Source organism: Hakea prostrata, chromosome 10, assembly GCF_041222555.1.
Source record: "Hakea prostrata isolate BN-2017 chromosome 10, UWA_Hpros_2, whole genome shotgun sequence".
Taxonomy (NCBI): Eukaryota; Viridiplantae; Streptophyta; class Magnoliopsida; order Proteales; family Proteaceae; genus Hakea; species Hakea prostrata.
In genome coordinates, this window is record NC_142609.1 from 41,412,121 (window position 1) to 41,439,269 (window position 27,149).

The 27,149-nt window shown below is 36.2% G+C and overlaps 2 protein-coding genes across 3 annotated transcripts; both read right to left on the reverse strand.

The window, feature by feature from the left end:
- Positions 1-764: 764 nt before the first annotated feature.
- On the reverse strand, positions 765-7,042 carry LOC149003042 (uncharacterized). Of its 2 annotated transcripts, none has more exons than XM_089136715.1 (6): positions 6,329-7,042; positions 3,766-4,098; positions 3,603-3,651; positions 3,166-3,529; positions 1,887-1,965; positions 765-1,129 (listed from the first exon to the last, which is right to left on the reverse strand). In XM_089136715.1, the coding sequence occupies exons 1-6, from the start codon at positions 6,635-6,637 to the stop codon at positions 947-949; spliced, it is 1,317 nt and encodes a 438-aa protein (XP_088992841.1). In that variant the 5' UTR covers positions 6,638-7,042; the 3' UTR covers positions 765-946. The 2 variants fall into 2 exon arrangements, with proteins under 2 accessions (XP_088992841.1, XP_088992840.1); XM_089136714.1 differs by having other exon boundaries at positions 1,887-1,968.
- Positions 7,043-16,694: 9,652 nt separating this feature from the next.
- On the reverse strand, positions 16,695-27,111 carry LOC149003043 (uncharacterized). The gene is made up of 10 exons (XM_089136712.1): positions 24,437-27,111; positions 24,174-24,329; positions 23,896-24,044; positions 23,514-23,647; positions 21,761-22,570; positions 20,024-20,356; positions 19,862-19,910; positions 19,430-19,787; positions 18,171-18,249; positions 16,695-17,415 (listed from the first exon to the last, which is right to left on the reverse strand). The coding sequence occupies exons 5-10, from the start codon at positions 22,088-22,090 to the stop codon at positions 17,233-17,235; spliced, it is 1,332 nt and encodes a 443-aa protein (XP_088992838.1). The 5' UTR covers positions 22,091-22,570; positions 23,514-23,647; positions 23,896-24,044; positions 24,174-24,329; positions 24,437-27,111; the 3' UTR covers positions 16,695-17,232.
- Positions 27,112-27,149: the final 38 nt, after the last annotated feature.

The following is a 27,149-nucleotide window of genomic DNA, read 5'->3' on the forward strand; positions in this document are numbered from 1 at the left end:
TTTCCTCAGAGTTTCATGATGACTAAGATGGGCAGATTGAAGATTCTCCAGTTTAGGAGTTAATACGGAACCGGAAATATATCTAGTTTGTTGAGGGTTGGAAAGCAAAACGAAGAAAAGGGAGTTGAAAATGAACAAAATCGGTTCTAAGGAAATTTTAACGAAGGAAACCTGGGAAATCATCAAACATCAGTCGCTAAATCATCATCCATCTTCTACCGAATGCATTGCCAATTATAACATAAATGGTGGAAGGTTTTTCATTTTTTTTCACCCTAATTTTTTTAATTTTTTCTTGAAGTGTTGTAGGTGCAAGTATTCCAATCATAACCACTACCTCAAAATGGTCCCAAATCAATAATAACTATCTGTCTTTTGTGAAAACTCTTATAAAACAATCCTGCAGATCTTTATTTTTTGTTACTGAAGCTTCAACATATTCAGTTGGCAGGACCATGGATCTAACCTCCTACAAAATATTTGATTCATAAGCAGTTCTTAAGTAATTAACTTAGATATGATTTTACATGGGAAATCAGGAACAAGTAAACCATTGAAAATTCTTTTGGCTTTTGAAGGTCTAATGATAGATTCTCCAGTTTGTAGGTTTCCAACCTAAAATATAAAAACCTCCTTCACATGGTTTGAAGAATTGTTGTTGCGTTGATCGATTCATATAAATATCAGCAGAGTTAGAGACTGATATCAGTTGAATTGGCGGGGAGAAGGAGGTATTAATGTCAAAAACATAACTAAATTTTCTAAGATAACAAAGGTAAACATGACCAATCCAAACCGATCCTGATCTGCATTGAATATGTACAGCTGAAAGCCTGAAATAATACAAAATGTAAGATAAGCAATGAGGGGGATTACAGTTTCAAAAACTCCCAACTGAAGAAGTTTCTATTTAGAATTTCGTCCTACACTCTTGCTGTAGAAGGAATCAAGATTTGTAGCGCTGCAAGATCAACTTCTCCTCAAATTCTACTGTGCCGCAAATGCCATTTAGATGGTTCGTAAACATCATGAATAACTCCTTCAATTCCTCCGCTTTCTTGAACTCTTCAGTACCTCTTACAATTAACTTTAGATCATCAGATTCAGCATTTTTATCCCTCAGTTTGTCCTGAAAAATGTAGAGTGATGACTTTGACACAGACAAAACTGCTAAAAACCATTAACAGGATCTTTCACCCAGTAGATTAGTTGGAAACAAGTTAATGGTTGCACAGCACAGATTGCCCCGGCGTTCAGACATGGGCATGCTAAATGAACACCACTCCCTTGGAAAGATGGAAATGACCGAGGCAGCACTGATCATTTTGCACACCACACTAGACACAGGGGCAGCATACACTTAGCAACAGATGGTGTCACTCATAGAAAATAAATGGCAAACAGCAACTCTGTAAATAAAACTGAAAAGGATCAATGGCCCAACAATACTACGAGATCAGATGGCAAACATGCTGGGTGGATGCCAAAACCTGTCAAGCAATAGATTGGAACTGAAATTTTACTACACAAGCAAACACTAAGATCCCATCTCAAATGTGAAGTTTTAGATAAATCAGAATTGGCCACATAGCAAAACAAAGCATGAAAGTTTTCAGCATTGCTGTGAGGATACACAGGAACTCAATAAATTGATGAAAATCTTTGGAAGACTGAAGGGTAAATGATCCAACTCAATGTGATATTGACAGTGGCTTATTTAAGCCATTTCTTATAAATCTTTCACCTTAATTTACCATGACTGAAATCTGATAGAGGTAAACCAACAGATGTTGAATTGCGCCAGTTCATCATAAATTAACTTCAAATCATTGCTACCTCAAGACACTAGACTCACCCAGTATGCATTGGGGTGTTAGAAAACTAACCTCTGATCTCAACGTTGTACCCCCAAATATACTTTGAGACACTCCATGTCGTAACATATTCTCAGTCATCTCCCATGGTCTGCTAAGTGTAGAAAAAACCATCATCAAAAGGTTACACAACACATTAGTTATGAACAGACAGATTAAATCCTTCAAATAAGTTCAGTGATATAAAAAAGTAACCACTGACCCAAGAATCCATGTGAAAATTCAAAACAATAACAACCAAAGGGTTTGTGAGCGAGCTTTTTCCATGACTCTGAGAAAGAGCCTAAGATCTGCGGGTTTTTTTTTTGGGCAGGGGAGGGGGGGGGGGGAGAGGAGACAAGGGAAGATTCAAAATCCTGAAGGCAAGAACAATATAAGGTATATGATTCAAATGTTGAGTAAAGGGTGTCTTCAGAAAACTAAAGAATAGATTGCAATAGTTACCTATTGTTTCAAAGTTTTAGCCTAAACAATTTAACACAGATCTAGAACTACTTCTATGTGTGTAAGAACCTCTAGTCAAGAGACGTATGTAAAGGGATCATACATTCGTACAAGAACGATTTAAGCCGAATAAACTATTAACTTAACAGAACAAGCAAACAAGCAAATAACCATAAATGAACATGCCAACCTACATGCGTGACAGTACTCATTACCAAGAAGCTGCATTCCTGAGTCCCTCCCATATACTACAAATTCACATCCAGAAGAAGCACAAATCAACCATCAAAGCAGAGTTGGGGTTAGCATGGCAGGTTGAACTTCATACACCATCTTTAAGCAATTCACAAGCTCATGTAGTGGCAAAAACACTAACTGTTGCTGAGAGTATCACACCTCATGTAATTAAAATGTGAAAGAATAACTTGATAAGCAAGATATCATAATCAACATGGAATTCAATTAAATCCAGAAGTACACCTGGCTATATGATTTTACTTGCTTGTACTGTCAAAATCAGAGGATTTATTTCTATTGACAGCAAAATGCATTCATGCACACAGTGGGTTGCATCATCCAAGGAAACAACATGGCTTTCATTTCTCAACTAACAACTAAAGTCACAAAAGATATTCTATCAATTCATTAATTATTTGAAAATTGACACGCATCAGTACGACCAAACAACAATGTAACTCAATAAGGGACTAAAATCATAAGATGCAATCACAAAAACAAGAAGAGACTAAAAGCAGAAACAAATTTTGTAAGTATGTTCATAACTTTTAAAACAGATGCAATATTAAAAACAAAACAAAAGAGTAAGAAGAAGAAGACTACAAAATACCTTCCACTGGATGACACGATGATGTGAGTGGGATCATGAAGAAATTTGTTTATCTTCTCAACTTCTTCTCTGCTATCAGCACCGATTAATCCTCTTGTATATCGCTCATGTGACAAGCTTGGGAACACATAAGCTTGATTCACTACAGAAGTATGTTTATAAATGAAATCTACAATAGTTAAAGGTGAGAGGCTCTTTTCCATATTCTCAATAATCACATAATAACAATATTGTCCAATATCCCTTGTCTTCGTGGGCAATGTTTCTCCACCTAAATCTATATTTCTACCATCTGTTGTGTTTGTTGCCAGAAGATCGCCTCCTAAATCTCTGTCTTCTCCAAGCCCAGACTTGCTAATGCTCCCTGAGAAAAGTTATTTCAGAATTATGGTCTTTATTGTACTGCATCAGTTAAGTACTTCGAAAAATAAACTAACCTCTATATGTTTGTGCTGTAAGTCTAGCTTTCTTGCTACATTTTTCCCCCTATAAGAAGAATACATATATGTCAAACAAAAAACAGGACAATAACAACCCGAAACAGCTAAGCAAGTCTTCAGTGTGTGTGCTTGTGGAACAATTTCCAACAGGAGAACTTACCAGTTTTTTACTAGTAGTACCAGTTGTACTTTGTTTGCGTTTGTGTTGAACAGTTGAGCCATGAGTTTTAGCAGAAGTATCTTTGCAAGCTGAAACACCATTTTCAGGGATGCAATAAGGGCTGGGTGAAGCCATTTCCAGTTTCTCTCTTGATCTTGTCAAAAAAGATGCCAATGTAGCATTTTCTTCTCCATCTCCAGATTGGATTATGCAAATATTTGCAGCTTTAGTTAGTGTCTCTATCCCATCATTTGGGCCATGAAGCCATAAAACCCTAAAGTTGCATAAGCATTCCTCTTCCCCATTAACATAATTGTGTTCTTTATGATGCACCTGCCATAACAAAAAAAAAAACAAAAAAAAGGAATCAGTCACAAAACTCCATCAACTCAGCAAGTATCAACCCTGCCTTTATCATGGAATTCTAAGGTCTTAAAAACAACTTAAGAGGCCATTGATTTCTGAGCACAATGTATGGCCAATTTGTTCAAAATCTTTGTAAGCTATATACTCTGCCCGAACCAATTTTATAGAAAGTTTAAAACGAAACATCATTCAAATGGGGTAATAGTAATTGCCAGGAAAAATGATGCCCGGTTTCCCCACACATATCAATCACTGGAGCACCCTTTGTTTGCAGAGGCAGTGTGGGAAAAATAAACATGTAGGACCCATATGTAGTGAGGTGAGGGAATAGGAAAGAAAGCAAAGGATTTTGTGTAAAAGTTTCAAATGTGACTCCCATTTTTGTTGTATCTCACACTTTTTCACAAAGTCCGACCTATTTAGTGAGATTGAAAAAGGCATGGAGTAGAACAGTAACATGCCACGTCAATTAAGGAAGTTTGTCTGCATACTTTCCCACCCCACGGAACTAAACAAGCCATACTTTAGGATATCATGGAAAATTTTATTTTTTCAAACTCTTTCCTACCCCTTTTTTCCCACTCCACTTCAAATTTAGCAAATGAAGTGCCTCGTGGAAATACGACAAAATGAATTATAAAAAATGGCAACTGTCAGTCTGTTACTCGTACACCATTAAAAATAACTATGCAAAGCTCACTTATGCACGAAGAGACAACAGCCAAAATGTAGTGAAAGCAAACACAACATAAGTATCTACATGGCTCAGCTAGGCAAACATAACATAAGTGTCTACGTGGCTCGGCAATGCAAACATAAAATATGCATCTACGTGGCTTAGCTATGCAAATATAACGTAAGTATCTATGTGGCTCAGCTACGCAAACATAACATAAGTATTGTTAAATCCACTATGGTTCAAGCCATTAAACCGGAATAGACCACTCAAATTGGTCCTCTAGGTTCAAATCTGGTCAGAGGCGGTTTGTTATACACTTCGGCGAGGCACTTCTTGAGGGAATGCTTGCTGAGAAGTGGGTCTCATGGTGACACCCAACAGTCACATCAAGACTTCTCGGCCAAAGTGACATTGTGAGAGAATCCAACGTATCTTTGTTTAGACGTCAATCACAACATTAATTTCAGCATTGAATGCATTGAGAATCATTAAATGCTCATTGCCATCAAGAAAGCTTTTCATTTGCTCGAGCCACCCTCGACTTCAGTGCCCCACGTTTTATCAACCTAGCTGGGGATTGATGTCACATCATGTCAGCGTGAGGTTGACTTTTTGATTCAATGATATTACCTCTAGTTGTATCGCAAATCAACTCATTGACTTGTTGATCAAGCTAAGATCAAGAGGCCATCACCACCCTTCATTTTAAAACAAATATATCGTAAGGCTATGGAGCGTCTATTCTCTTCTGAGGTATGGACCAGCTATATATACCATCACTCTACATCGTGAAAAGGTAGAACCTTTGATCTCCAGCCATTACTTACTTGCAACCACTCTAGGAAGACATTCTTTTCTTCATCTTCTTGGGCATTTATTCCTCTCAGGAGGATTCAGGTTGATTCATTTACTGACTTAATCATTGGAGGTGGCTTCTCATCTTGAGAGGCGGCCCACTCTCACATTTGTTTTGTCCTCAGGAGCTAGATTCGGACCAAGAGAGAACCAGAGGGTCTTCAGTCAGATTTCGGAATAACAAGTATCTACATGGCTTAGCTACACATACATAACATAAGTATATACATGGCTCAACTACGCATACATCAACACTCGTAATTAAGGCTTCTTCATTATAAGAAAACTGTGAGAATATATAGTAGTACAAACGACCAAACCCAAATGTGTATCTAAAATCAAATACTCGTTACACACCCTTGAAGAAAACATAAACCCGTATACAGTATACTCCACAAGTTCTCACACACTCACAGCTCACTTGATCACCTCTTAAACTTCTTGTTATTCATTTGTGGAGTTCTTTCCTAGTTCCCTATTTATAGGAAATACTTAAAATTCATTTCCATCGCTCAATAAACAAGTCAAGCAGACAAATGAATGAACAAGAAGGGGTTTGGGGGGGGGAGCGGCGGCGGGACACAACAACAAAACAGACTCAGAGCCAAAGCAAAGATTTTTCATAAAAGGGGAAATTTTTGAGGCGAAGGTTTTAACACTTACGTCCTGGACATAGGCGTCGTAGAAGCGAAGGTCGTCATCTCCAAAGACGTTGGAGACGCAAAACACCATCCCTTCAGTAACACTTGAGCATTGGTGGTCTTGCAACTGATTCGACGCCGGACGGAACCGATCCCTGAAGCTACTGATCTCTCCAAGGGACTTGAATCCGGAAGTAAAGTAGTGTTCATCAAAGTCTTCTGGGAAATCATTGAATTTGACGGTAAGGGTATCACCCTTGAGAAATAGGTGAACTCCATACCAAGCGTCGTCGGTGGGCCTACGAAATTCGGTGCTGGTAGAAGGATCCATGAAATGTGAATTGTGAGAGATGAACGATGAATATTTCAAGAAGCAGTCGAGCAGAGGGAAGAAATTTGGTATTCGTTGCAGAATTCGAAATCAGAATGGAGAAAATGGGAAGAACCCTACAAAAATTAAATCTATTGCATTCAATTGATTTGGGAGTTTGAATTTTTGCGGTGCCACATGGTAAAGAATTGCAAAGACCGTTTCTTCGATTCGAGTTCTTTCCAAAACTGGAACATGTCTAATGCAGCGGTAGAATTCGACGAATCCAATAGATTGAACTGGGTGTTTCAAAACTAAGGAATCCATCGGGTTGCTGGTGTATCATGATGTTCATATGTGCTTCATCATGTTCATCCCCGAAATGTACTTCAGCTCAGTTCTTTGTTCGGGCATGGATGAATCTTCTTTGAACATGCCAATTTGTTTTGAAAATGTCCAAATTTGAATCGCTAGGCGGAAAAATAATATTCTTAAAAAAACAAATACTTTAGAAATAAAAATAAAAATAATATTTCTTTTTACAAGAGTTGTTAAGGGCTGTTTGATTACATGAATCTCGAGATTTCTCCGGATTCATTAATGTGAGATTTATACCTGTTTAGTTGTAAAAATCATCTTTTTACACTAAAAACGTGAATCTATAGATTTACAGGTATGAGTGAAATTCAGAAATTTCAACCTTACTATAAAAATGCTAAACATTTGCACATTCACAAAAATCACAAATGAATTCACAAATTTCATTCTAGATACTCGATTAACCAAACAGTTAATTTTATAAATTTCATGACTCCATAGATTTGAAATCATTAGATTTAAAAAACTCATGTAACCAAATATCATTCAAATATTATTTTTCTTTAAGTACCTTCCTAATATGTCCATGTGATTCTATTTCAACCTAGCTGATTGAGGAAAAATAGAATCTACCTAAGTAGCTATAGCCAATGAAATAGAATTTAGGTAGCGGGTTCATTTTGTGAATTGGAAGAACAAATTCATCAGTGACTTAATCCATCCAATGCAATTGTGAATTTATTCTTCCATTTCAATTTTGGGTATGTTGTTTTCTCTTTTTTCTATTTGGAGGAGAACCACAAAGGAAGAAGAGTTGGTTTACTTTATGCTCTAGAGCTGTTCTACTTGGCACGAAATTTAGGTTGTATTAGATGCATGAAACGATATTGGTTCTTATGACACTATTTCGTGTATGTGAGCTTTCCTAGAGCTTCGATTTGTTCTCTTTCTCTCGATCAGTGTTCTCTCACCAAGGTTATGTTCGAGTTTCACGGGTTCTATGATTCATCATGTGGTGTTCTTTGTATTTCTTTCACCACATCTCTTTTGCATCAATTCGGGTTTATTAGGTGAATTTGATTCTTATGTAGGATGGATTTTGTAAATTTAAAAGGTTTTTTTCAACCTAAAAGGATTCAATTACAAAATTACCCTTACTTCTTAGAGGCTTAACTGTGAAACTCGAATCAGTAAATGAAGAACTCATGAAGTTGGGTGGGTGAGTGCACGCAATAAGAACTGCCACCAGCTTTCATCTTATGATCTATAAGGGAGGACTCTGCAACTTCGTTCTTCTTCATCAGCTTTGATCATGGGGATCCCCTACTTTCTCTGAGTGAGAGTTCGTCGCCGGTTGCTGGATTTTCTCCAGTCAGTGAAGCTGATCATCAAGTACGTTTATAAGCTTGGAACGAATACACCAGTGTTGGTATTGGTGTTGAGTGCCGAGGTAGGTAGCCTGAGCAAAGGAGCAGCTTCGGAGGAAGCTCTGGTGGGAAACACGTAAGGACTACCCTGCTTAGCTTAAAACCTTCCATTAATGTTTGATCTGTTAAACCATGGAAGATCTGTTATATACAATCCATTTGCAGAGCCTTTGCTGATGGATTAACTAACATTTGTTATGATGTTGCCACCTTTTTCAGCATCCATGACAGAGATGGAAAGCTATGTGGTAAGGATCAGTAGCTAACGTTTAGGAATGAGAGGGTTGGGCAAGAGAAAACGAATGGCAAGATGGTTAGCTTTAGGAGACGGATTCTCGGAATCCGAATTTTGAATTTTTTTATGGGATAATTAATATTAAGGATACTATTGGGCACTGTACTTTGATGTTATTACTACTATATTCCTGTACTTTTTAAAATTACTAATCCAACCTTTAACTTTGTCTACAATTACTATTGCCCCCTACCGTTAAGTTTCGTTAGTTGACTGATGATGTGGCATCTTTATATTTTATTAAAAACCCCAAAATACCCTTATACTTATCTCTTTATTTATTTACCCTTTTGTCAAGTTACACTAATACCCTTAATTAATTGTGGAGAAAAAAATAACTATAATGCGTTTTATTCTAAAAAAAAACCACCAAATAAAAAAATAATGATTGAATAAAACTCAAATTGGAAACTGAATATCACCTAATATATTTTCAAAATAAATGAAGTTTAGTGAAGGTGGGAAACCAAATCGGATTTGGATTTTGCCCATTTCATTAATTCAAAAAAAAAATTAAATTTAGGGTAAATTTGACATTTAATCGGGTTTTTATAAATGGGGTAACTTTGTTTTTGGATTTCTTAATTTTAATGAAGGGCAAATTAGACATTACATATTCAAACTTAACGGCTACTTAACACCGTTATAAGGAAGGGGGCAATAGTAATTTCGTAAAGAACAGGGTTTTATTAGTAATAAAATCAAGGGTAATTTTCGTATGGACCCCCTGAGGTTTGCTTCATGTCATTTTAAGTCCAAATAAATGGACACTTAGCATCTGCCTCCCCTGAGGTATTCAATAAGATCAATTAAGGACAATTTGTAATTTTTATGCCCAAAATACCCTCACATCTATTCTACGGTAAGATTTACATATTTTCTCTCTCATCTCCTTCATCGTCTCCATCTTTAGTCCAGCGTCACCCCATCTCCTTTTTAACGTCGCTCTTGCAAGTGCTTCACGAGCTGCAACCACTGCCATTTTTCCCCATTTAGAAGTCTTCTTAGCAGATAGAGTAGACTCAGCAAGAGCATTTGCGAATCTCCATTGAAGCTTTTCTCGTATGCATCATACAAAATTGATGGAACGAGTCTTCTTGAATCGAAGACGTCTTTTTTGTCGGAAATAATTTAAAACGTTGTTGGCACTTTTGGAGCTTTGTTTCTTAGCTCGACAGGGAAAATCTGGAGAATCCGGCGTCGACAACATGGAAAACGAAGACGATCTTCTAGGGAGAAGTTACTGGGTTCAAAAGGTTGAAGAAGGATCTGTTGCTCGAGTGACTCGTTTTCAATTTACCTGAAATCATCCTGAAGAAGAAGCAGATTCAATTCCATAAACTGTTTTCAATTTACCTGAAATCATTCTGAAGAAGAAGCATATTCAATCCCACAAACCTGTACCTTTCGATCGTAGAAATCGTAATCTCTTGTAAGTCTCTCTTCTCTAGTTTTTTATTTTTTATTTTTTTTTCTTTTCTATGTATTGCTGCTCACCCCTCCGTCCCTGTTAATTCTTGTTTCTCGTGAAGTTTTTTCTGACATCTTATCCTATGTACCACGTCTTTAGATTGTGAAACAAGAATCAACAATAAGGGTAAACAACAATTTTTCTGTAGTTGTTAATTCTATAAAAACACCTATTTTCTTGTGCATTGCTTGCTTACCCTCCTTGTTTCATCATCTATATCTTGTTTCTTATTTTCTGTATTTGTTAATCGAATTCCAGTAAATATCTGAAATCAAAAAGACCTGGATCGATTTCACTTTATCGATGTTTCTAACCACAACGGGACTCGGTTGACGTTGCAAGCTCCAAGTCGGAATATTGACGACGAGATTTTCAAGTTCAAGCTTCTTGACGATTCCTGGAATTCGAGTGGTCGTTACTAAGTCAGGACTCTGTTGACGCTGCAACTTCTTGACTGGATTACCGGATGATATTTTGATTTTCAGATTGAGGCTTCTTGATGATTTCTGGAATTCGAACCATTGTTAATGATGGATTTCTGCTCTATTCACCGCTTTTGCTGCTGTTGCTTCTAGTTCTCGCCGTGGAATTTGATATATCAACTGATTTTCTGCCGGAATTTAGTCTGCAAGGAGAAATCCCGGAGTTGAGGAGGAAGAAAAGGCAGAGATGGGACGAGGCCCGGACTGAAGATGGAGACGATGAAGGAGATAAAGAGAGAAAATATGCAAATCTTACAGTAGAATAGATGTGAGGGTATTTTGGTCATACAAATTACAAATTGTCCTTAATTGATCTTATTGAATACCTCAGGGGAGCCAGATGCAAAGTGCCCATTTATTTGGACTAAAAATGATATGGACCAAACCTCAGGGGGTCCATATGAAAATTACCCTAAAATCAAACTACAGGGGGACAACAGTAATTATCCCTTAATATTATCTTCTTGTACTTTGATTTTATTATTAATCATATCTCTTTCTTTATGAAATTACTATTGCCTCCTTACTTCTAACAATGTTAAGTGACTATAATATCAAATATGTAATATTTATTTTGGCCTTCATTAAAATTAAGAAGTTAAAAATATGATATTACCCTCATTTAGAGAAAATATATTGAATGTCAATTATATCTTTAAAATCTTATATTTTATAATCAATTTTGACTTTGGCCAGTACCACATTATTGTTGTTGAAACTCTTATGCTCTACTTAAATTTTTCACAATTAAAATGATGAAAGTTTTACAAACAATTAACATATGAGATGGTAATTGATAAAAAAAATTGGTAACATGTAATAATGTTCAATATATATTAAGTGATTTTCAATTTTCAACTTTCACTTACATTTTATATAACTTAATTTAGTTTCTATTTAAGTTTTATTTAATCAATTATAAAAAAAGAGTTTTATTTAATTACATATTTCCTTTATTCAGCGATTTATTTTTAGAGAAGAAAAATCGTCTTTCTTTTATTCAGTGACTTCTTTTTTTAAAAAAGATTTAAAATTAATTTTTTTGCATAGTTAATTAAGGGTAGTATTATAACTTGACAAAAGAGTAAATAAGAAAAAAGATAACTACAAGATTATTTTTGGGATTTTGAAAAAGTATATAGATATCACATCATCAATAAACTAACCGATTAGTGGCAATGGACAATAGTAATTTTAGACAAAGTAAAAAGCTGGATTAGCAATTTAAAAAAGTATAGATGATAAGATAGTAATAAAATTAGAATACAAAAGGGGACAACAATAATTATCTTCTTTTTTTTATTTTTTATAATTCTTTTAATTTTTTATCTTTTTCAGTTTTTTTCTCTTCTCACGTCTGAAATATAACTATTTGGCCTCCTCAATATTGAGAACAAATTTTAAAGGTAAAATAATGGTATAATGTCATTTCTAGTTAAAAATTAACTCCTCAATCCTTATTTATTCTCCCCTCTCTTCTCTGTCACATCTTTTCTTCATATTTATTCTCTTTTCTTTCTATAAATGTGGGTAAAAGGAAGCTTTTGACGAAGAAAAAAGAAATCTTATTAGATATTCAAAATGACATTTCTAATTAGAAACTAACTCTTCAATTTCTATTTATTGTCTCATCTCTCCTTTCTCCTCTCTTTTATGTTCTTCTTATTTATTCTCTTCCGTTTCTTTCTTCTTTATTCTTTCATTTTTGTAATTGTAGGTTAAGGAAAATTCTCTTTCTCAATTTATTTATTATTTATCTTTTTTTCTTTTTCTTTTTGTTATTTTTTCTTTGATTTTATATTCTTTGTTTCTTTATTTTTGTTATTTGATTTTATATTGTAAATAAAATGTCTATAGTTAGTAAGGTAACTAGGGTAATTTTCATCTGGACCCCTGAGCTTTGGCTTATGTCACTTTTAGTCCAAAGAAATCGAAACTTTGCATCTGCCTCCCCTGTACTATAGAAAAAGTCAATATAAGGACAAATTATAACTTTTATGACTAATTTGCCCTTCTTCTTTTTTAAAGTAAAATTTTAGTCAGATGGATGAAGAGATTCCCCCTTCACCCATCTTCTTCGTTGATTGAATTGAGCAAACCACGTTACAGACAGAATTTTTATTTTTTTTGGGTAAAGAGACAGAAATAGTTTCACAAATAACATGTTGGAAAACATACACCGAAGAGTGCTTAGCGAGGTGGGTATGATTTTGGAGAAGACATTGACATTGCGCTGTAGCAGATTGAATCTGGATTCTCGGACAATCTGACGAGCACCAGGGTGACTATACAAAGATCAAGACCCGGTGACAGAGCGACAATCTTGGTACGAGGAAGGAAGGAAGGCGTGTGCTAGAGACCGAGCATCTCTTGGTGGGTTGATTACTCCGTCACCTGGTGACGCCGGGTCTGATCTCCAAAATCGATGGAGTTTGCCAGTAGTCCCTATAAGGGTTGATCGGCATTGTATAGAGATGATGTTGGGAGAGAGCAGAAAGGGTAGAGTTCGAATTAATTATATTCGCAGACCCAAACAACAAAGCCCTTGTCATAGAGATTTTAGGAATGGGTTCAGTAGTTTGCCCGCTCTTCACCAAAAAAAAAAAAAAAAAAAAAAAAGTAGTTTGCCCACCAAGAATCGTTACAAACGGCAGTTTTGCTTGTTTTGTGTTCTGAGAGTTTTCCCGTGTGGTGTGTTTGAGAAAATGGGATTTTTAGCCTCTGCAAATATTAGGATTTGGCCATCAAAAAATTAAATAAAAATTTTTGGATAATTTTCATATGGATCCGAGGATTGATGCTCGATCTCCAGCAGGCCGCTGCCTTCCTCCCCATACCAAGATCATCACTTCGTTGATTACTCTGTTACCGCCGCGTCGATCTCTTGCTACAGCGCAATGTCAATCTCTTCTCCAAAATCATACCCCACCTCGCCAAGCACTCTCAATGGTGTATGTTTTCCAACATTTATTTGTCAAACCATTTCTGCAACCGTTTGCTCAATATAATGAAGAAGATGGGTGAAGGGGAATCTCTTCATCCATTTGGCTAAAATTCTTTAAAAAAATAAAAGGGCAAATTAGTCATAAAAGTATTAATTTGTCCTTATATTGACTTTTTTTATAGTACAGGGGAGGTAGATGCAATGTTTCGATTTTTTTGGACTAAAAATGACATAGACCAAACCTCAGGGGGTCCAGATGAAAATTACCCTTTTTTTTTTTAGTACTTATGCTTTAATTTTTACTTATATCTTGTTGAAAAAAATATCATTATCAATAATTTATCTATTTTTGTCAAATATATGTAGGCCCCACAAAATATATGTGAGCTTATTCCTTAATATAATAAAATAATTCATAGGTAGGACCCCCAATTGGTCTTTTAAGGGCCACCCAATATGTGGCGAAAAAATATTGATCCTTCCCCAATTTGGACTTCCATCCTTCAGCCCCTCCAATATTGAATCTTGGATCCGCCTGTAGTTGCGCTTTATTAATGAGAGAAGTTATTTTTACAAGATGTGTTAACATCATCCAATTAATTTTTTTCATAAGTACCCTAATATGCCCCTGCAGATTCTGGCAGCCATAGTAATCGGGATGGGAGGAAAATAGAATCTACCTAAGTATCAACAACCAATGAAATAGAATTCAGGTGGAGTGTATCTTAATCTATGAATGAAGATCTTTGTAAGATTCTTGATTCAACCAAATTAAGAATGACTTTATCGTGGCCAAGAAAAAAGTGACTATCTTTGAAATTCCTTGACATTATCTAACTTGCGTCTTCTCAAATGCTGCAATCAATTTTACATATTTTTGTTCGTGTTTGCGTGGATATCTACAGTTTTATGACATGTGTTACATGTGTTAAGTTATGATCTAATGGTTCTAAAAAAGGACAATATGATAGTTATACGATCTAAGTTAGAAAGAAATTCTAAAATTTACAAATGGCGACCTCAGTAACAATCCAATTCACAAAATGTACCCAAAAACCTAATGGAAAAAAAAAATACCTATTGCCGAGTTATGGCACCTCATGTATTCAAAAGTGAAGGAATTACTTGATAAACAAGAGATTTTAAAAACCTAAAAATTTGGCCAATCAATTAAGTCTGGAAGTACATCTGGCTATGTGATTTCGCTTGCTTGTGTTGTAAAAATCAGAGGATTTGTATCAAATAACAGAGGAATGCATTCATATGTATGCAGTGGGTTTCATTTATAAAAATACTTCTGTAGTGAATCATGCTTACTTAGTTCCCAACTTGTCATGAGAATGATATACAAAAGGATTGATTGGTGCTGATAACAAGAAGAAGTTGAAAAGGTAAATGAATTTCTTCATGATCCCACTCACACCGTCATGTCAATCAAGTGGAAGGTATTATTTTGAAATTTGTTTGTCTTTTCAAGTTCTTCTCTGCTATCAGCACCATTGACTGCTCTTGTATATGGTTGTCTATATGGGTGTCTGTGACAAGCTTGGATACACATAAGCATGAGTCAATATTTTCAATAATCATATAATAATACCCTTTGGACATTTTCACCCCTATGCCGGTATGGTCAATTTTAGGGGGAAAATGTCCAAAGAGGTGAAAAAACACTATTTTGGCTAGTTTTGTAAATGCAAACTCAATTTTAGCTAGTTTTGTAAAGTGAAACATTGAGTGACTATTTTTATAATGGAAAACCTAAAATTGCTAATCACGTAATTTTCCCTTATTGCGCAGGATGGAAAACCCTTTGATCGAACGGTTGTTGGGCTTTGCAAAATGTACACTTAGAATCTCATAAGGTCCTGAACATTTAAATAAAATTGACATTTTCAACTATACCCTCGCATTTTCAATTAGGAATGTTGGTTCCGTCGTTGCATATGTGTATCTATCACAGCTGCTGAGAGGAAGCAAATGAAAATCCACATGAAGATGTCCCCCTCACCTCAAAGATAATAGATGCAAACTCCATAAGGGCCTTTTTGGTTACTTGAGTCTATAGATTTCAAAAATTTAGAGATTTCAAATCTATAGACTTCAAATCTCTAGAGTCATGGTTCTAAAATTAACTATTTGGTTAGCTTGAATTTTTGGAATGAAATTTGTAGATTTATCCTAAAAAAATATTTATTGAATTATGGTTCAAATGTTTAACACTTTGATAGTTGGGGTGAAATCTCTGGATTTCACCTCATACCCATGAATCTACAGATTCACGTTTTTAGTGTAAAAATGTGAATCTTTAGATTTCATGAATCTAGGGATTCACACAACCAAACAGGTAAAAATTTCCCATTTGTGAATCTAGAGATTTGAAATCTCTGGATTCACATAACCAAACAGGCCCTAAAACAATGGATACACATTACCTTCACATCAACTAGCCTATTGTGTGAAAAGATAATAATTTCTGATATTGTCTATGCCAAAGATACAAAACTGCAAGTTGAACAGTTATACATGGACACCATTGCCTAAAAAAATTTTAAATAAAATTGGAAAGAAAAAAAGAAGTCATCACCTTCATGCACCATGGACAAGGGAAACTTAGGAAACTGAAAAATATTAGTTTTACAGAATTGGTGTCCAACCTAGATTCTTTTGGATGAAGAAAGTTATAATTTGTTTTCTCTATTCTCAGGAAGGAAGTTTGCATGGAATTTGCTTATGTAGAAAGCTTCTGAAACTGGGTTTGCCTTTTTAAAGGATGTTTGAAAGTAAGGAAATTAAAGATGGATAGCTGGAGAGGTTACCTCATAAAAAGAATTTCCTTGAAGTAGGTAGTGTGACAATGGACAATGTTCCAGGGAACTGATAGGGTGATGATCCAACAGAAAGTGAACTAAAGCTCAACCAAGAAGAACCAAGCCATGCCCACTTTCCTGGTCTACTGTTGGGAAATGCAAAACTTTGTAAACCCACACCATCACTATTCCCACGAAGATGCTTGTTGCAAATATCTTGTACCTGTTCTTCTTCTCTTTGATTACTGTTTCAAACAATGGAAGAACATCTTCTTCCTTCCTTTTTATCCAACCCTTATCTCTCTAGCTCCTAAGTCTCAATACAAACATTTTACCCAAAAAAAAGAAAAAAAGAAAAGGTAACTTAGATTGTGGATTGTTTATCCATTCTAACCTCCTACAAAATGTATGATTCATAAGTAACTTAGATTTGATTTTAAATGGGAAATGAGGAACAAGTAAACCGTTGAAAATTCTTTTGGCTTTTGAAGGTCTAATGATACATTCTCCAGTTTGTAGGTGTCCAACCTAAAATATAAAAAACTCCAACACAAGGTTTGAGGAATTGTGGTTGCCTTGATCGATTCATATAAATTTCAGCAGAGTTAGAGACTGATATCAATTCTTGGCCAATACCATACAGTTGCATTGGTAGTGACAAGGAGGTATTAATGTCAAAAACATAACTAAAATTTTCAAAGATATCAAGGATAAACATGACCAATCCAAACCGATCTGATCTGCATTGAAGGTGTACAGCTGAAATAATACAAAATGTAAGATAAGCAATGAGGGGGATTACAGTCCCAAAAACTCCCAACTGAAGAAGCTTCTATTTAGAATTTCATCCTAGACTCCTGCTGTAGAAGGCATCAAGATTTGTAGCGCTGCAAGATCAACTTCTCCTCAAATTCTACTGTGCCGCAAATGCCATTTATATGGTTCGTAAACATCATGAATAACTCCTTCAATTCCTCCGCTTTCTTGAACTCTTCGGTACCTCTTACAATTAACTTTAGATCATCAGATTCAGCATTTCTATCCCTCAGTCCGTCCTGCAAAATGTAGAGTGATGAGTTTGACACAGATTAAACTGCTAAAATCATTAACAGAATCTTTCACCCAGTAGATTAGTTGGAAACAAGTTAATGGTTGCACAGGACAGATTGCCCCGGCATTCAGACATTGACATGCTAAATGAACACCACACCCTTGGAAAGATGGAAATGACAGAGGGAGCACTGATCATTTTGCACACCGCACTAGTTACAGGGCCAGCATACACAGAGTAACAGATGAAGTCACATAGAAAATAAATGGAAAACAGCAACTCTGTAAATAAAACTTAAAACGATCAATGGCCCAACAATATAAAGAGATCAGATAGCAAACATGGTGTGTGGATGCCAAAATCTGTCAAGCAATAGATTGGAACTGAAATTTTAATAGACAAGCAAACACTAATGTCCCCATCTCAAATGTGAAGTTTTAGATAAATCAGAATTGGCCCCATAGCAATACAAAGCACGAAAGTTTTCAGCATTGCTGTGAGGTTACAGAGGAACTCAATGAATTGATGAAATTCTTTGGAAGACTGAAGGATAAATGATCCAACTCAATGTGATATTGACAGCAGCTTATTTAAACCATTTCTTATAAATCTTTCACCTTAATTTACTATGACTGAAATCTTATAGAGGTAAACCAACAGATGTTGAATTGCACCAGTTCATCATAAAGTAACTTGAAATCATTGCTACCTCAAGACACTAGATTCACCCAATATGCATTGGGGTGTTAGAAAACTAACCTCTGATCTCAACGTTGTACCCCCAAATAAAGTTTGAGACACTCCTTGTTGTAACATATTCTCAGTCATCACCCATGGTCTGTTGAGTTTAGGAAAAACAACCATCAAAAGGTTACAGAACACGTTAGTTATGAACAGACAGATTAAATCCTTCAAATAAGTTCACTGATATCAAAAAGTAACATTGATCCAAGAATCCATGTGAAAATTCAAAATAATAACAACCAAAGGATTTGTGAGTGAGGTTTGTCCATGACTCTGAGAAAGAGCCTAAGATCTGAGGGTTCTTTTGGGCAGGGGAGAAGGGGGGAGGAGACAAGGGAAGATTCAAAATCCAGAAGGCAAGAACAATATAAGGTATATGATTCAAATGTTGAGTAAAGGCTGTCTTCAGAACACTAAAGAATAGATTGTAATAGTTACCTATTGTTTCAAAGTTCTATCCCTAAACAATTTAACAAAGATCTAGAACTACTTCTATGTGTGTGAGATCCTCCAGTCAAGAGACATATGTAAAGGGATTGTACATTCATACAAGAACGATTTAAACCAAATAAACTATTAACTTAACAGAACAAGCAAACAAGCAAATAACCATTAAACAAACATGCCAACCTACATGTATGACAGTACTCATTACCAAGAAGCTGGATACCTGAGTCCCTCCCATATGCTACAAATTCACATCCAGAAGAAGCACAAATCAACCATCAAAGCAGAGTTGGGGTTAGCATGGCAGGTTGAACCACCATCTTTAGGCAATTCACAAGCTCATGTAGTGGCAAAAACACTAACTGTTGCTGAGTGTATCACACCTCATGTAATTAAAATGTGAAAGAATAACTTGATAAACAAGATATCATAATCAACCTGGAAATTGGGCCAATCAATTAAATCCGGAAGTACACCTGGCTATATGATTTTACTTGCTTGTACTGCCTAAATCAGAGGATTTATTTCTAATGACAGAAAATACATTCATGCATGCAGTGGGTTGCATCCTTCCAAGGAAACAACATGGCTTCCATTTCTCAACTAACAACTAGAGTCACAAAAGATATTCTATCAATTCATTAATTATTTGAAAATTGACATGCATCAGTACGACCAAAGCAACAATGAAACTCAATAAGGGACTAAAATCATAAGATGCAATCACAAAAACAAGTGGAGACTAAAAGCATAAACAAATTTCGCAAGTATGTTCATAACTTTTAAAACAGATGCAATATTAAAAAAAAAAAGAGACTACAAAATACCTTCCACTAGATGATACGATGATGTGAGTGGGATCATGAAGAAATTTGTTTATCTTCTCAACTTCTTCTCTGCTATCAGCACCAATTAATCCTCTTGTATATCGCTCACGTGACAGGCTTGGGAACACGTAAGCATGACTCACCACTGAAGTATTTTTATAAATGAAATCTACCATAGTTATAGGTGAGAGGCTCTTTTCCATATTCTCAATTATTACATAATAACAATGTCCATCCCTTGTCTTCGTGGGCAATGTTTCTCCGCCTAAATCTATATCCCTACTATCTGTTGTGTTCGTTGCCAGAAGATCACCTCCTAAATCTGTGTCTTCTCCAAGCCCAGACTTGCTAATGCTCCCTGAACAAAGTTATTTCACAATTATGGTCTTTATTGTACTGAATCAGATAAGTATTTCGAAAAAATAAACTAACCTCTATATGTTTGTGCTGTAAGTCTAGTTTTCTTGCCACATTTTTCCCCCTATAAGAAGAATATATACAATGTCAAACAAAAAACAGGACAATAACAACCCAAAACAGCTAAGCAAGTCTTCAGTGTGTGCTTGTGGAACAATTTCCAACAGGAGAACTTACCAGTTTCTTACTAGTAGTACCAGTTGTACTTTGTTTGCGTTTGTGTCGAATAGTTGAGCCATGAGTTTTAGCAGAAACATCTTTGCAAGCTGAAACACCATTTTCAGGGATGCAATAAGGGCTGGGTGACGCCATTTCCAGTTTCTCTCTTGATATCGTCAAAAAAGATGCCAATGTAGCATTTTCTTCTCCATCTCCAGATTGGATTATGCAAATATTTGCAGCTTTAGTTAGTGTCTCTATCCCACCATTTGGGCCATGAAGCCATAAAACCTTAAAGTTGCATAAGCATTCCTCTTCCCCATTAACATAATTGTGTTCTTTATGATGCACCTAAAAAGAAAAAGAGGAATCAGTCACAAAACTCCATCAACTCAGCAAGTATCAACCCTGCTTTATCATGGAATGCTAAGGTCTTAAAAACAACTTAATAGGCCATTGATTTCTGAGCAAAATCTGAATTTTTGTATAACCAATTTGTTCAAAATCTTTGTAAGCTATATACTTTGCCAAAACCAATTATATAGAAAGTTCAAAATGAAACATCATTCAAATGGGGTAATAGTTAAATGCCAGGAAAAATTATGCCCATTTTCCCACACATGTCAATCACCGGAGCACCGTTTGTGTGCAGGGGCAAGGTGGGAAAAATAAACGTGTAGGACCCATATGTAGTGTGGTGAGGGAATAGGAAAGAAAGCAAAGGATTTTATGTAAAAGTTTGAAATGTGGATACCCTTTTTTTTGTATCTCACACTTTTTCACAGAGTCCCACCTATTTAGTGAGACTTTGAAAAATGATGGAGTAGGAAAAGTAACATGCCACATCAATTAAGGAAGTCTATATGCATACTTTCCCACCCCACGGAACTAAACAAGCCATACTTCTTGATATCATCGAAAATTTTATTTGTTCAAACTTTTTCCTACCCCTTTTTTCCACTCCATTTCAAATTTAGCAAATAAAATATGCCTAGTTGAAATACGACAAAAGGAAATATCAGAAATGGTAATTGTTACTCGTACACCAATAAAAATAATGCAGGCCCCACTTATGCATGAAGAGACAACAGTCAAAATGTAGTTAAGTAAACATAACATAAGTTAGTTAAAGTAAACATAACATAAGTATCTACGTGGCGCTATTACACAAATATAACGTAAGTATCTATGTGGCTCAGCTACACAAACATAACGTAAGTATCTATGTGGCTCAGCTATGCAAACATAATGTAAGTATCTACGTGGCTCAGCTACGCATACATAACAAAAGTATCTACGTGGCTCAGCTACGCATACATCAACACTCATAATTGAGGCTTGTTCATTATAAGAAAACAGTGAGAATATATAATAGTACAAACGACCAAACCCAACTGTGTATCTAAAATTAAATACTCATTATACACCCTTGAAGAAAACATAAACCCGTTTACTACACAGGTTCTCTCACACACTCACAGAGTCACAGCTCACTTGACCACCCTTTAAACTTCTTGTTGTTCATTTCTGGAGTCCTTTCCTAGTTCCCTATTTATAGGAAGTACTTAAAATTCATTTCCATCACTCAATAAACAAGTCAAGCAGACAAATGAATGAACAAGAAGGAGTTTTGTTTTTTTTGGGGGGGGTGGGGGGGGGGGGGGGGGGCAACAATAACAACAAAACAGTCTCAGATCCAAAGCAGAGATTTTCATAAAAGGGGAAATTTTTAGAGGCGAAGGATTTAACACTTACATCCTCGACATAGGCGTCGTAGAAGCGAAGGTCGTCATCTCCAAAGGCGTTGGAGACGCAAACCACCATCCCTTCAGTGACACTTGAGCATTGGTGGTCCTGCAACTGATTAGACACCGGACGGAACCGATCCCTGAAGGTACTGATCTCTCCAAGGGACTTGAATCCGGAAGCAAAGTAGTGTTCATCAAAAGCTTCTGAGAAATCATTGAATTTGACGGTAAGGGTATCACCCTTGAGAAATAGGTGAACTCCATACCAAGCGTCGTCGGTGGGGCTACGAAAATCCAAGCACTCGACTGAAATTCTGGTGCTGGTAGAAGGATCCATGTAATGGAGTGCGAAATGTGAACTGTGAGAGATGAATGATGACTATTTCGAGAACCAGTCGAGCAGAGCAAAGAAATTTGGTATACTCGAACTCAGAATGAAGAAATGTGAAGATCCCTAAAAAAATTAAGTATATTGCATTCGATTGATCTGGGAGAGTGAAATTTTTGCGGCGCCACATGGTAAAGATTTGCAAGGCCGTTTCTTCGATTCGAGTTCTTTCCAAAACTGGAACATGTCCAATGCAGCAGTAGAATTCGATGAATCCAATAGATTGAACTGGGTGTTTCAAAAATAAGAAATCCAATCCATCAGTGCGTTGCTGGTGAATCATGATGTTCATATGTGCTTTAAAGATGTTCATCGCCGGAAGGTACTTCAACTCAGTTCTTCTTCGTTCATGCGTGGATGAATCTTCTCCCATTTATAGAGCTCTTGAACATGACAATTTGTTTGTAAAAAATATCCAAATTTGAATCCCTAGACGGAGAAATAATTAAAAGAAGAAATATTTATAAATCAAAATATAACTTAAATATTCTTTTTACAAGAGGTATTAAAATCATCCAATTTTTTTCCATAAATACCGAAGATTTTATATTTCCGAACATACGCTATGGCATTGTTCATCTCCTATTTTTTCTTCATGACGAGTTTTCCCATGGTGTTCGACTCTAACAACTAGGAGCTAATCACTGAACAATGAGGGAATGGTAGCTCCTCTTGGTATTCAACTGACGGTGTCTGATATTAAATTGCTTAGATCCAACTTTGCTTATCATGTGTTCTCTTATGTCCGTAGGGGCTGATTACTTAGGATTTTTTTTTATCAATTATCATTTTCAATTATGATAATTTTTTATTATTTTAAATTGTTTAAAATCTATTATCACTTTTATTTTCATTTAAAATAATAGAAAAACTTCCAAAATCCATAATAGACTTTTTGTCTATGATGGATTATGGTAAGAATTTCATTATTTTCATTTATGCACAAGTTTACTTACAATTTTATAATTAAGATGACGGTAAAATAGTCAATACACATTCTTTTATAAAAGATATACTTTTTTTTCTTTTCTTTTTTTTACTGTTATTTTCTAACGATTTTTTATTTTGACACCAAACTTATTTTTCATTCCATAATTCATTTTCGACAAAATTCACCAAATCATTTTTCATTCTTGACGAATAATGAGTTCTTGTACTTGTTTATTTTATATAGGTATAATAGAGAATGAGAATTGATACAAAAAAAGAGCCTTAAATGATTTCATAAAACTATTTGTTTGGGTAGCCAGTTCATAAATCAAGTGGTATAACAGCGAAGCTGAAAACAAGAAAAAAATAAATAGAACAGATCGCATCTAGCTAGCCCTGCCAGGTTTTAAAGGAAGATAAAACTATGGATAAGATGACATACCTTAGAAAGAATAGAACAAATAAAAGTTGAGAATCTTAAGGTTATTTTCCTGGATCTTGAGTGAATGAGAAGACCTCAGCTGTTTCTCATTAGCTCTGTACTCATTTAACTCCATCTACTGAGGCAAATTTTTCCTGATTTAGTGATGCCGCAATCAGTACCCAGATTAATGCACCTTGAATATATTATCTCTTACAGAAATAAATCAGAACATACTTAAAATGAGAGAAGAGATGATCATAATCACATCTTGAACCAATCCCCATGTTTCATCCAAGACATCTTTTATATATAACTAAAACTTGGGAATCATAGCAAAAATCCATGGGTGACCTACTACAACTATTCCATGAACAAAAGGTAATTTAGTAGATACACTAACTCACTGTCTACTCTGTGTAGTTCACTGATACAGTTGTAAACCTTATTCATCCATTTGATTTGGATGAGTAAAAGTCCCAGTACAGCCCGGTAATTTCTTCCCGATTACAGGTTAGGCAGTTAGCACCTCTGGAGCCCCTTAATTTGTACCTGATTGCAGGTTAGGTAATTAGCTCCTATTAACTTTCATAAGAAGCAACAAAAAAAGAGAGGGGGGGGGGGGAGAATAGCATATGTTTACTTTCATAAAAAAATAAAAATAAAAACGAAAATCAGCACCTGTTTGCCCACTTACATGGCTGCTAGTTGGCTGAGTTCAAGAATCTGGATTCCCTTGGGGCCTCCTCAGTGGGGCATACAGGAAATTGTTGCTGTTCTTTTACATGGTGTATAAGCTATCTTCATCCCCAAAAAAGAACAAAGAAAAGAGGAGAGCTGAGGCCAACAACAATCACAGTTAGAAGGTTAGAATTTATTTTTCTTGTTTAGCTGATAAAAGCAAATTAAAAGGTTAGAATAGACCACATGCAGATTCCACTAACCTGCATGTACCTGGGGATGACCACCAACGATTCCCCAGAAGAAGAAAAACCTCCAGCTTGAAATCCATTGTTTGTTGTTGAGAGAGTTTAACTTAGGCAACATGAGACATCGAAGGACCAGTTGAGTAAAACAAGGCGTCACCACATAAATCTTTACCGTAGTAGTTGTATTTGCAATTCCTGACCTGATTATCCCCCCTCACTCTGACCTCATTGTGCATACATGTCAGTACTGGACTTAGGGTCTGAAAAGCAGTGAACGAAGGATGATGTGATGCTGCCTCTATGCATCCTGTCAGCCTCCCAGGTCATGCGACTTAATCTGAAACCAAATCCCAGTCATAACAAAAAAACCAGATCCAAATCTTCTTAAATCCCTGGTTTCTTATCCCAATTTATGGCCTGTACGAAGCCTGTGTCTACTTACTAAAATTCATTTCCATTAATGGAAGACCCTGTTATACCTTTTGTAGACAATCCACCATTTCTCCATCTCACTGGTTCCCCGCTGGTTGTTCCTCTGCGGATACCATTGGCCAAAGACTTTCCCCTCTCCTCCATACTCAGAATGGTAAGATCCCACCTACTCTCATACATGGTCGTCCTCCCCACCTGCAGCCTCCTCCAATGTCAGGCTCATTCCTCCCCTCTCAACATCCCTTTAAAAAGAAAAAAGGGAAAGCTAAATCCTGGAGGGAGGTCTGCCCTGCGAGTAACTGGGCTTTGAATAGTGATATTCCCACCCACCCTGTGACTGAGGAAGGACAGCTTCTCTATGGCTATGCGATTGGATTTAAGCAGGAATCCATCTTAGCAATAGGAAAGAAACTGACTACACTTTGGGATCCACTGGATGCTACTCAGGTCTTCTTTGCTGGAATGGATACCTTTAAAGCAACTTTTATCTTTGAGGAAAGAAGAAACCAAGTCTTCTCCCTGTCACCTTGGTGGTTGGGCACCTCACTGCTTCACCTATCTCTCAAACCTTTACTTGAATTCAGAACTGATGTTCTATTACCTCCCATTGCTGTTTGGATCCAACTGAGAGGTATGAATAATGAATTTCTCAATATGGATCAAGTGAAGGCAACTGCTGCAGAACTGGGAAGAGTGATTGAAGTGCATATCAATCCGGTTGAGCTTGGCTTGACTGGAAACACAGCAAGGGTAAAGATCATGTTGGATATCAACAAATGTGTTGGATTCATAGCATCCTTCCGTAATAGATAGGGACTTTGGGTCCCACTGCACCTGCTATATGAGGTAACAATAATTTATTACAAATGTGGAAAAATCACACATCTTACCAAACATTGCATAGAGGTGCTAGGTCCTGACTCAGCCACAGGTTCTCAATCTGGAAACCATGTTTTCTTTAAAGGATTGAATGCTAAACCTATTCAGGGAGGATTATCTAGAGTCCTTTCTACAAAATCTCTAGAAAAAATGCTTTCTCTCCTTACTGTTGCTCTCATCAGCAAAATAGATGAGACTTATCAATCCTCATACAAGTCTGTGGATGCTTCAGCTATGGCTGTTTCTGCTATAAATTGTGATGTTATTGGAGGTGAAGGTATTGACCTGTTATTTTTAAATTTCAATTACTCACCTCCCTTGAATATGGATGAGGTGTTTATGCTGTCTGGCAATAACCCTAAGAAACCTTGTGGGAATCAAACTTGTATGATTACGGAGGTTGCTGCATCAAGTACCATTCCCAATCAAACAACTCAGGGAATGGGTACTTCCTTCAATATGATGCAGTTCAAAACAGGGGATCTTATTGCCAGCCCTCGAACTAGTTTTCTGGGAAATACTGCTGAGATTCAACATGAGCAAAATCAGCTTCCTGCAATCCCTCTTTCTCTCCCTGCTATAGAACAATTGCAGGGTACAGAAGGGCAAAAATGGGTAAGAGTTTATGCAGGAAAGGATGATCTTCGAAACAGGAAAAATGAAAGTGAAGATTGCCTCCTGAATCAACAAGGAGGGGGAAAAAGTAACAAAAAAAGGATCTTGAGTCTGTCAATCAATTTGAGCAAATCAACTTGATGAGGAAGAAGAAGAAGAAGAAGAAGAAGAAGAAGGATTTAAAAAAGCAACTGAACATGAGACTGAGAAGCAGAAAGAAGTAGAGAAGCAGAGAGAAATCCAAGGTGAAATACACATGAAAAGAGGAAAAAAATGCAAAAGAAGGTAAAGGAAATGAGGAGGGAATAACTCTGGAATCCAAATCACTGCTGGTCACATCTGAAGAACAGAATGGTAGGGATCATGTGGAAGTGGGGAATACAGCCAATGATGCAAACTTCAAAGGGGCATTGCTGTGGAAGAAGAAGATTCAAGACATTTACAAAGGGACAGCTATCAAAGGACAGCTTTTTGAAAATCAACTACAAGCTATTTGGAAAGCAATACAGTCTGCACAACTGAAGCAAATACAACTCCAGCAAATATAGTGTGATGAAGGCATGGCATCATATCTGATCCAGGGGAAACTGAGTCAAAATCTATCCCCTTCTCTATTTCCTATTTTGGCAAAAATTCTACCTATAACTACCAAACTTAAGGTCTGTAATCTAAGCAAGGAGCTGGCAAAACTATGGCTACTTAGTTTAACAAATCATCACATAGGACTCCCCTATTCAGAGACTATGATTCATGATGAATGTAACTGCAAAACTTTTACCTAATTTAAGTTATATTTTTATTA

Bases quoted from the DNA above. Each gene is read 5' to 3' on its own strand.
- LOC149003042 (XM_089136714.1), bottom strand. From the start codon at position 6,637: ATGGATCCTTCTACCAGCACCGAATTTCGTAGGCCCACCGACGACGCT. The intron at 4,099-6,328 runs GTAAGTGTTAAA...TTGTTATGGCAG, and splicing joins ACGACGCCTATGTCCAGGAC to GTGCATCATAAAGAACACAA. The intron at 1,130-1,886 runs GTTAGTTTTCTA...TACATTTTTCAG, and splicing joins GTACAACGTTGAGATCAGAG to GACAAACTGAGGGATAAAAA.
- LOC149003043 (XM_089136712.1), bottom strand. From the start codon at position 22,090: ATGGATCCTTCTACCAGCACCAGAATTTCAGTCGAGTGCTTGGATTTT. The intron at 19,788-19,861 runs GTTAGTTTATTT...AACTTTGTTCAG, and splicing joins TACAGCACAAACATATAGAG to GGAGCATTAGCAAGTCTGGG. The intron at 17,416-18,170 runs GTTAGTTTTCTA...TACATTTTGCAG, and splicing joins GTACAACGTTGAGATCAGAG to GACGGACTGAGGGATAGAAA.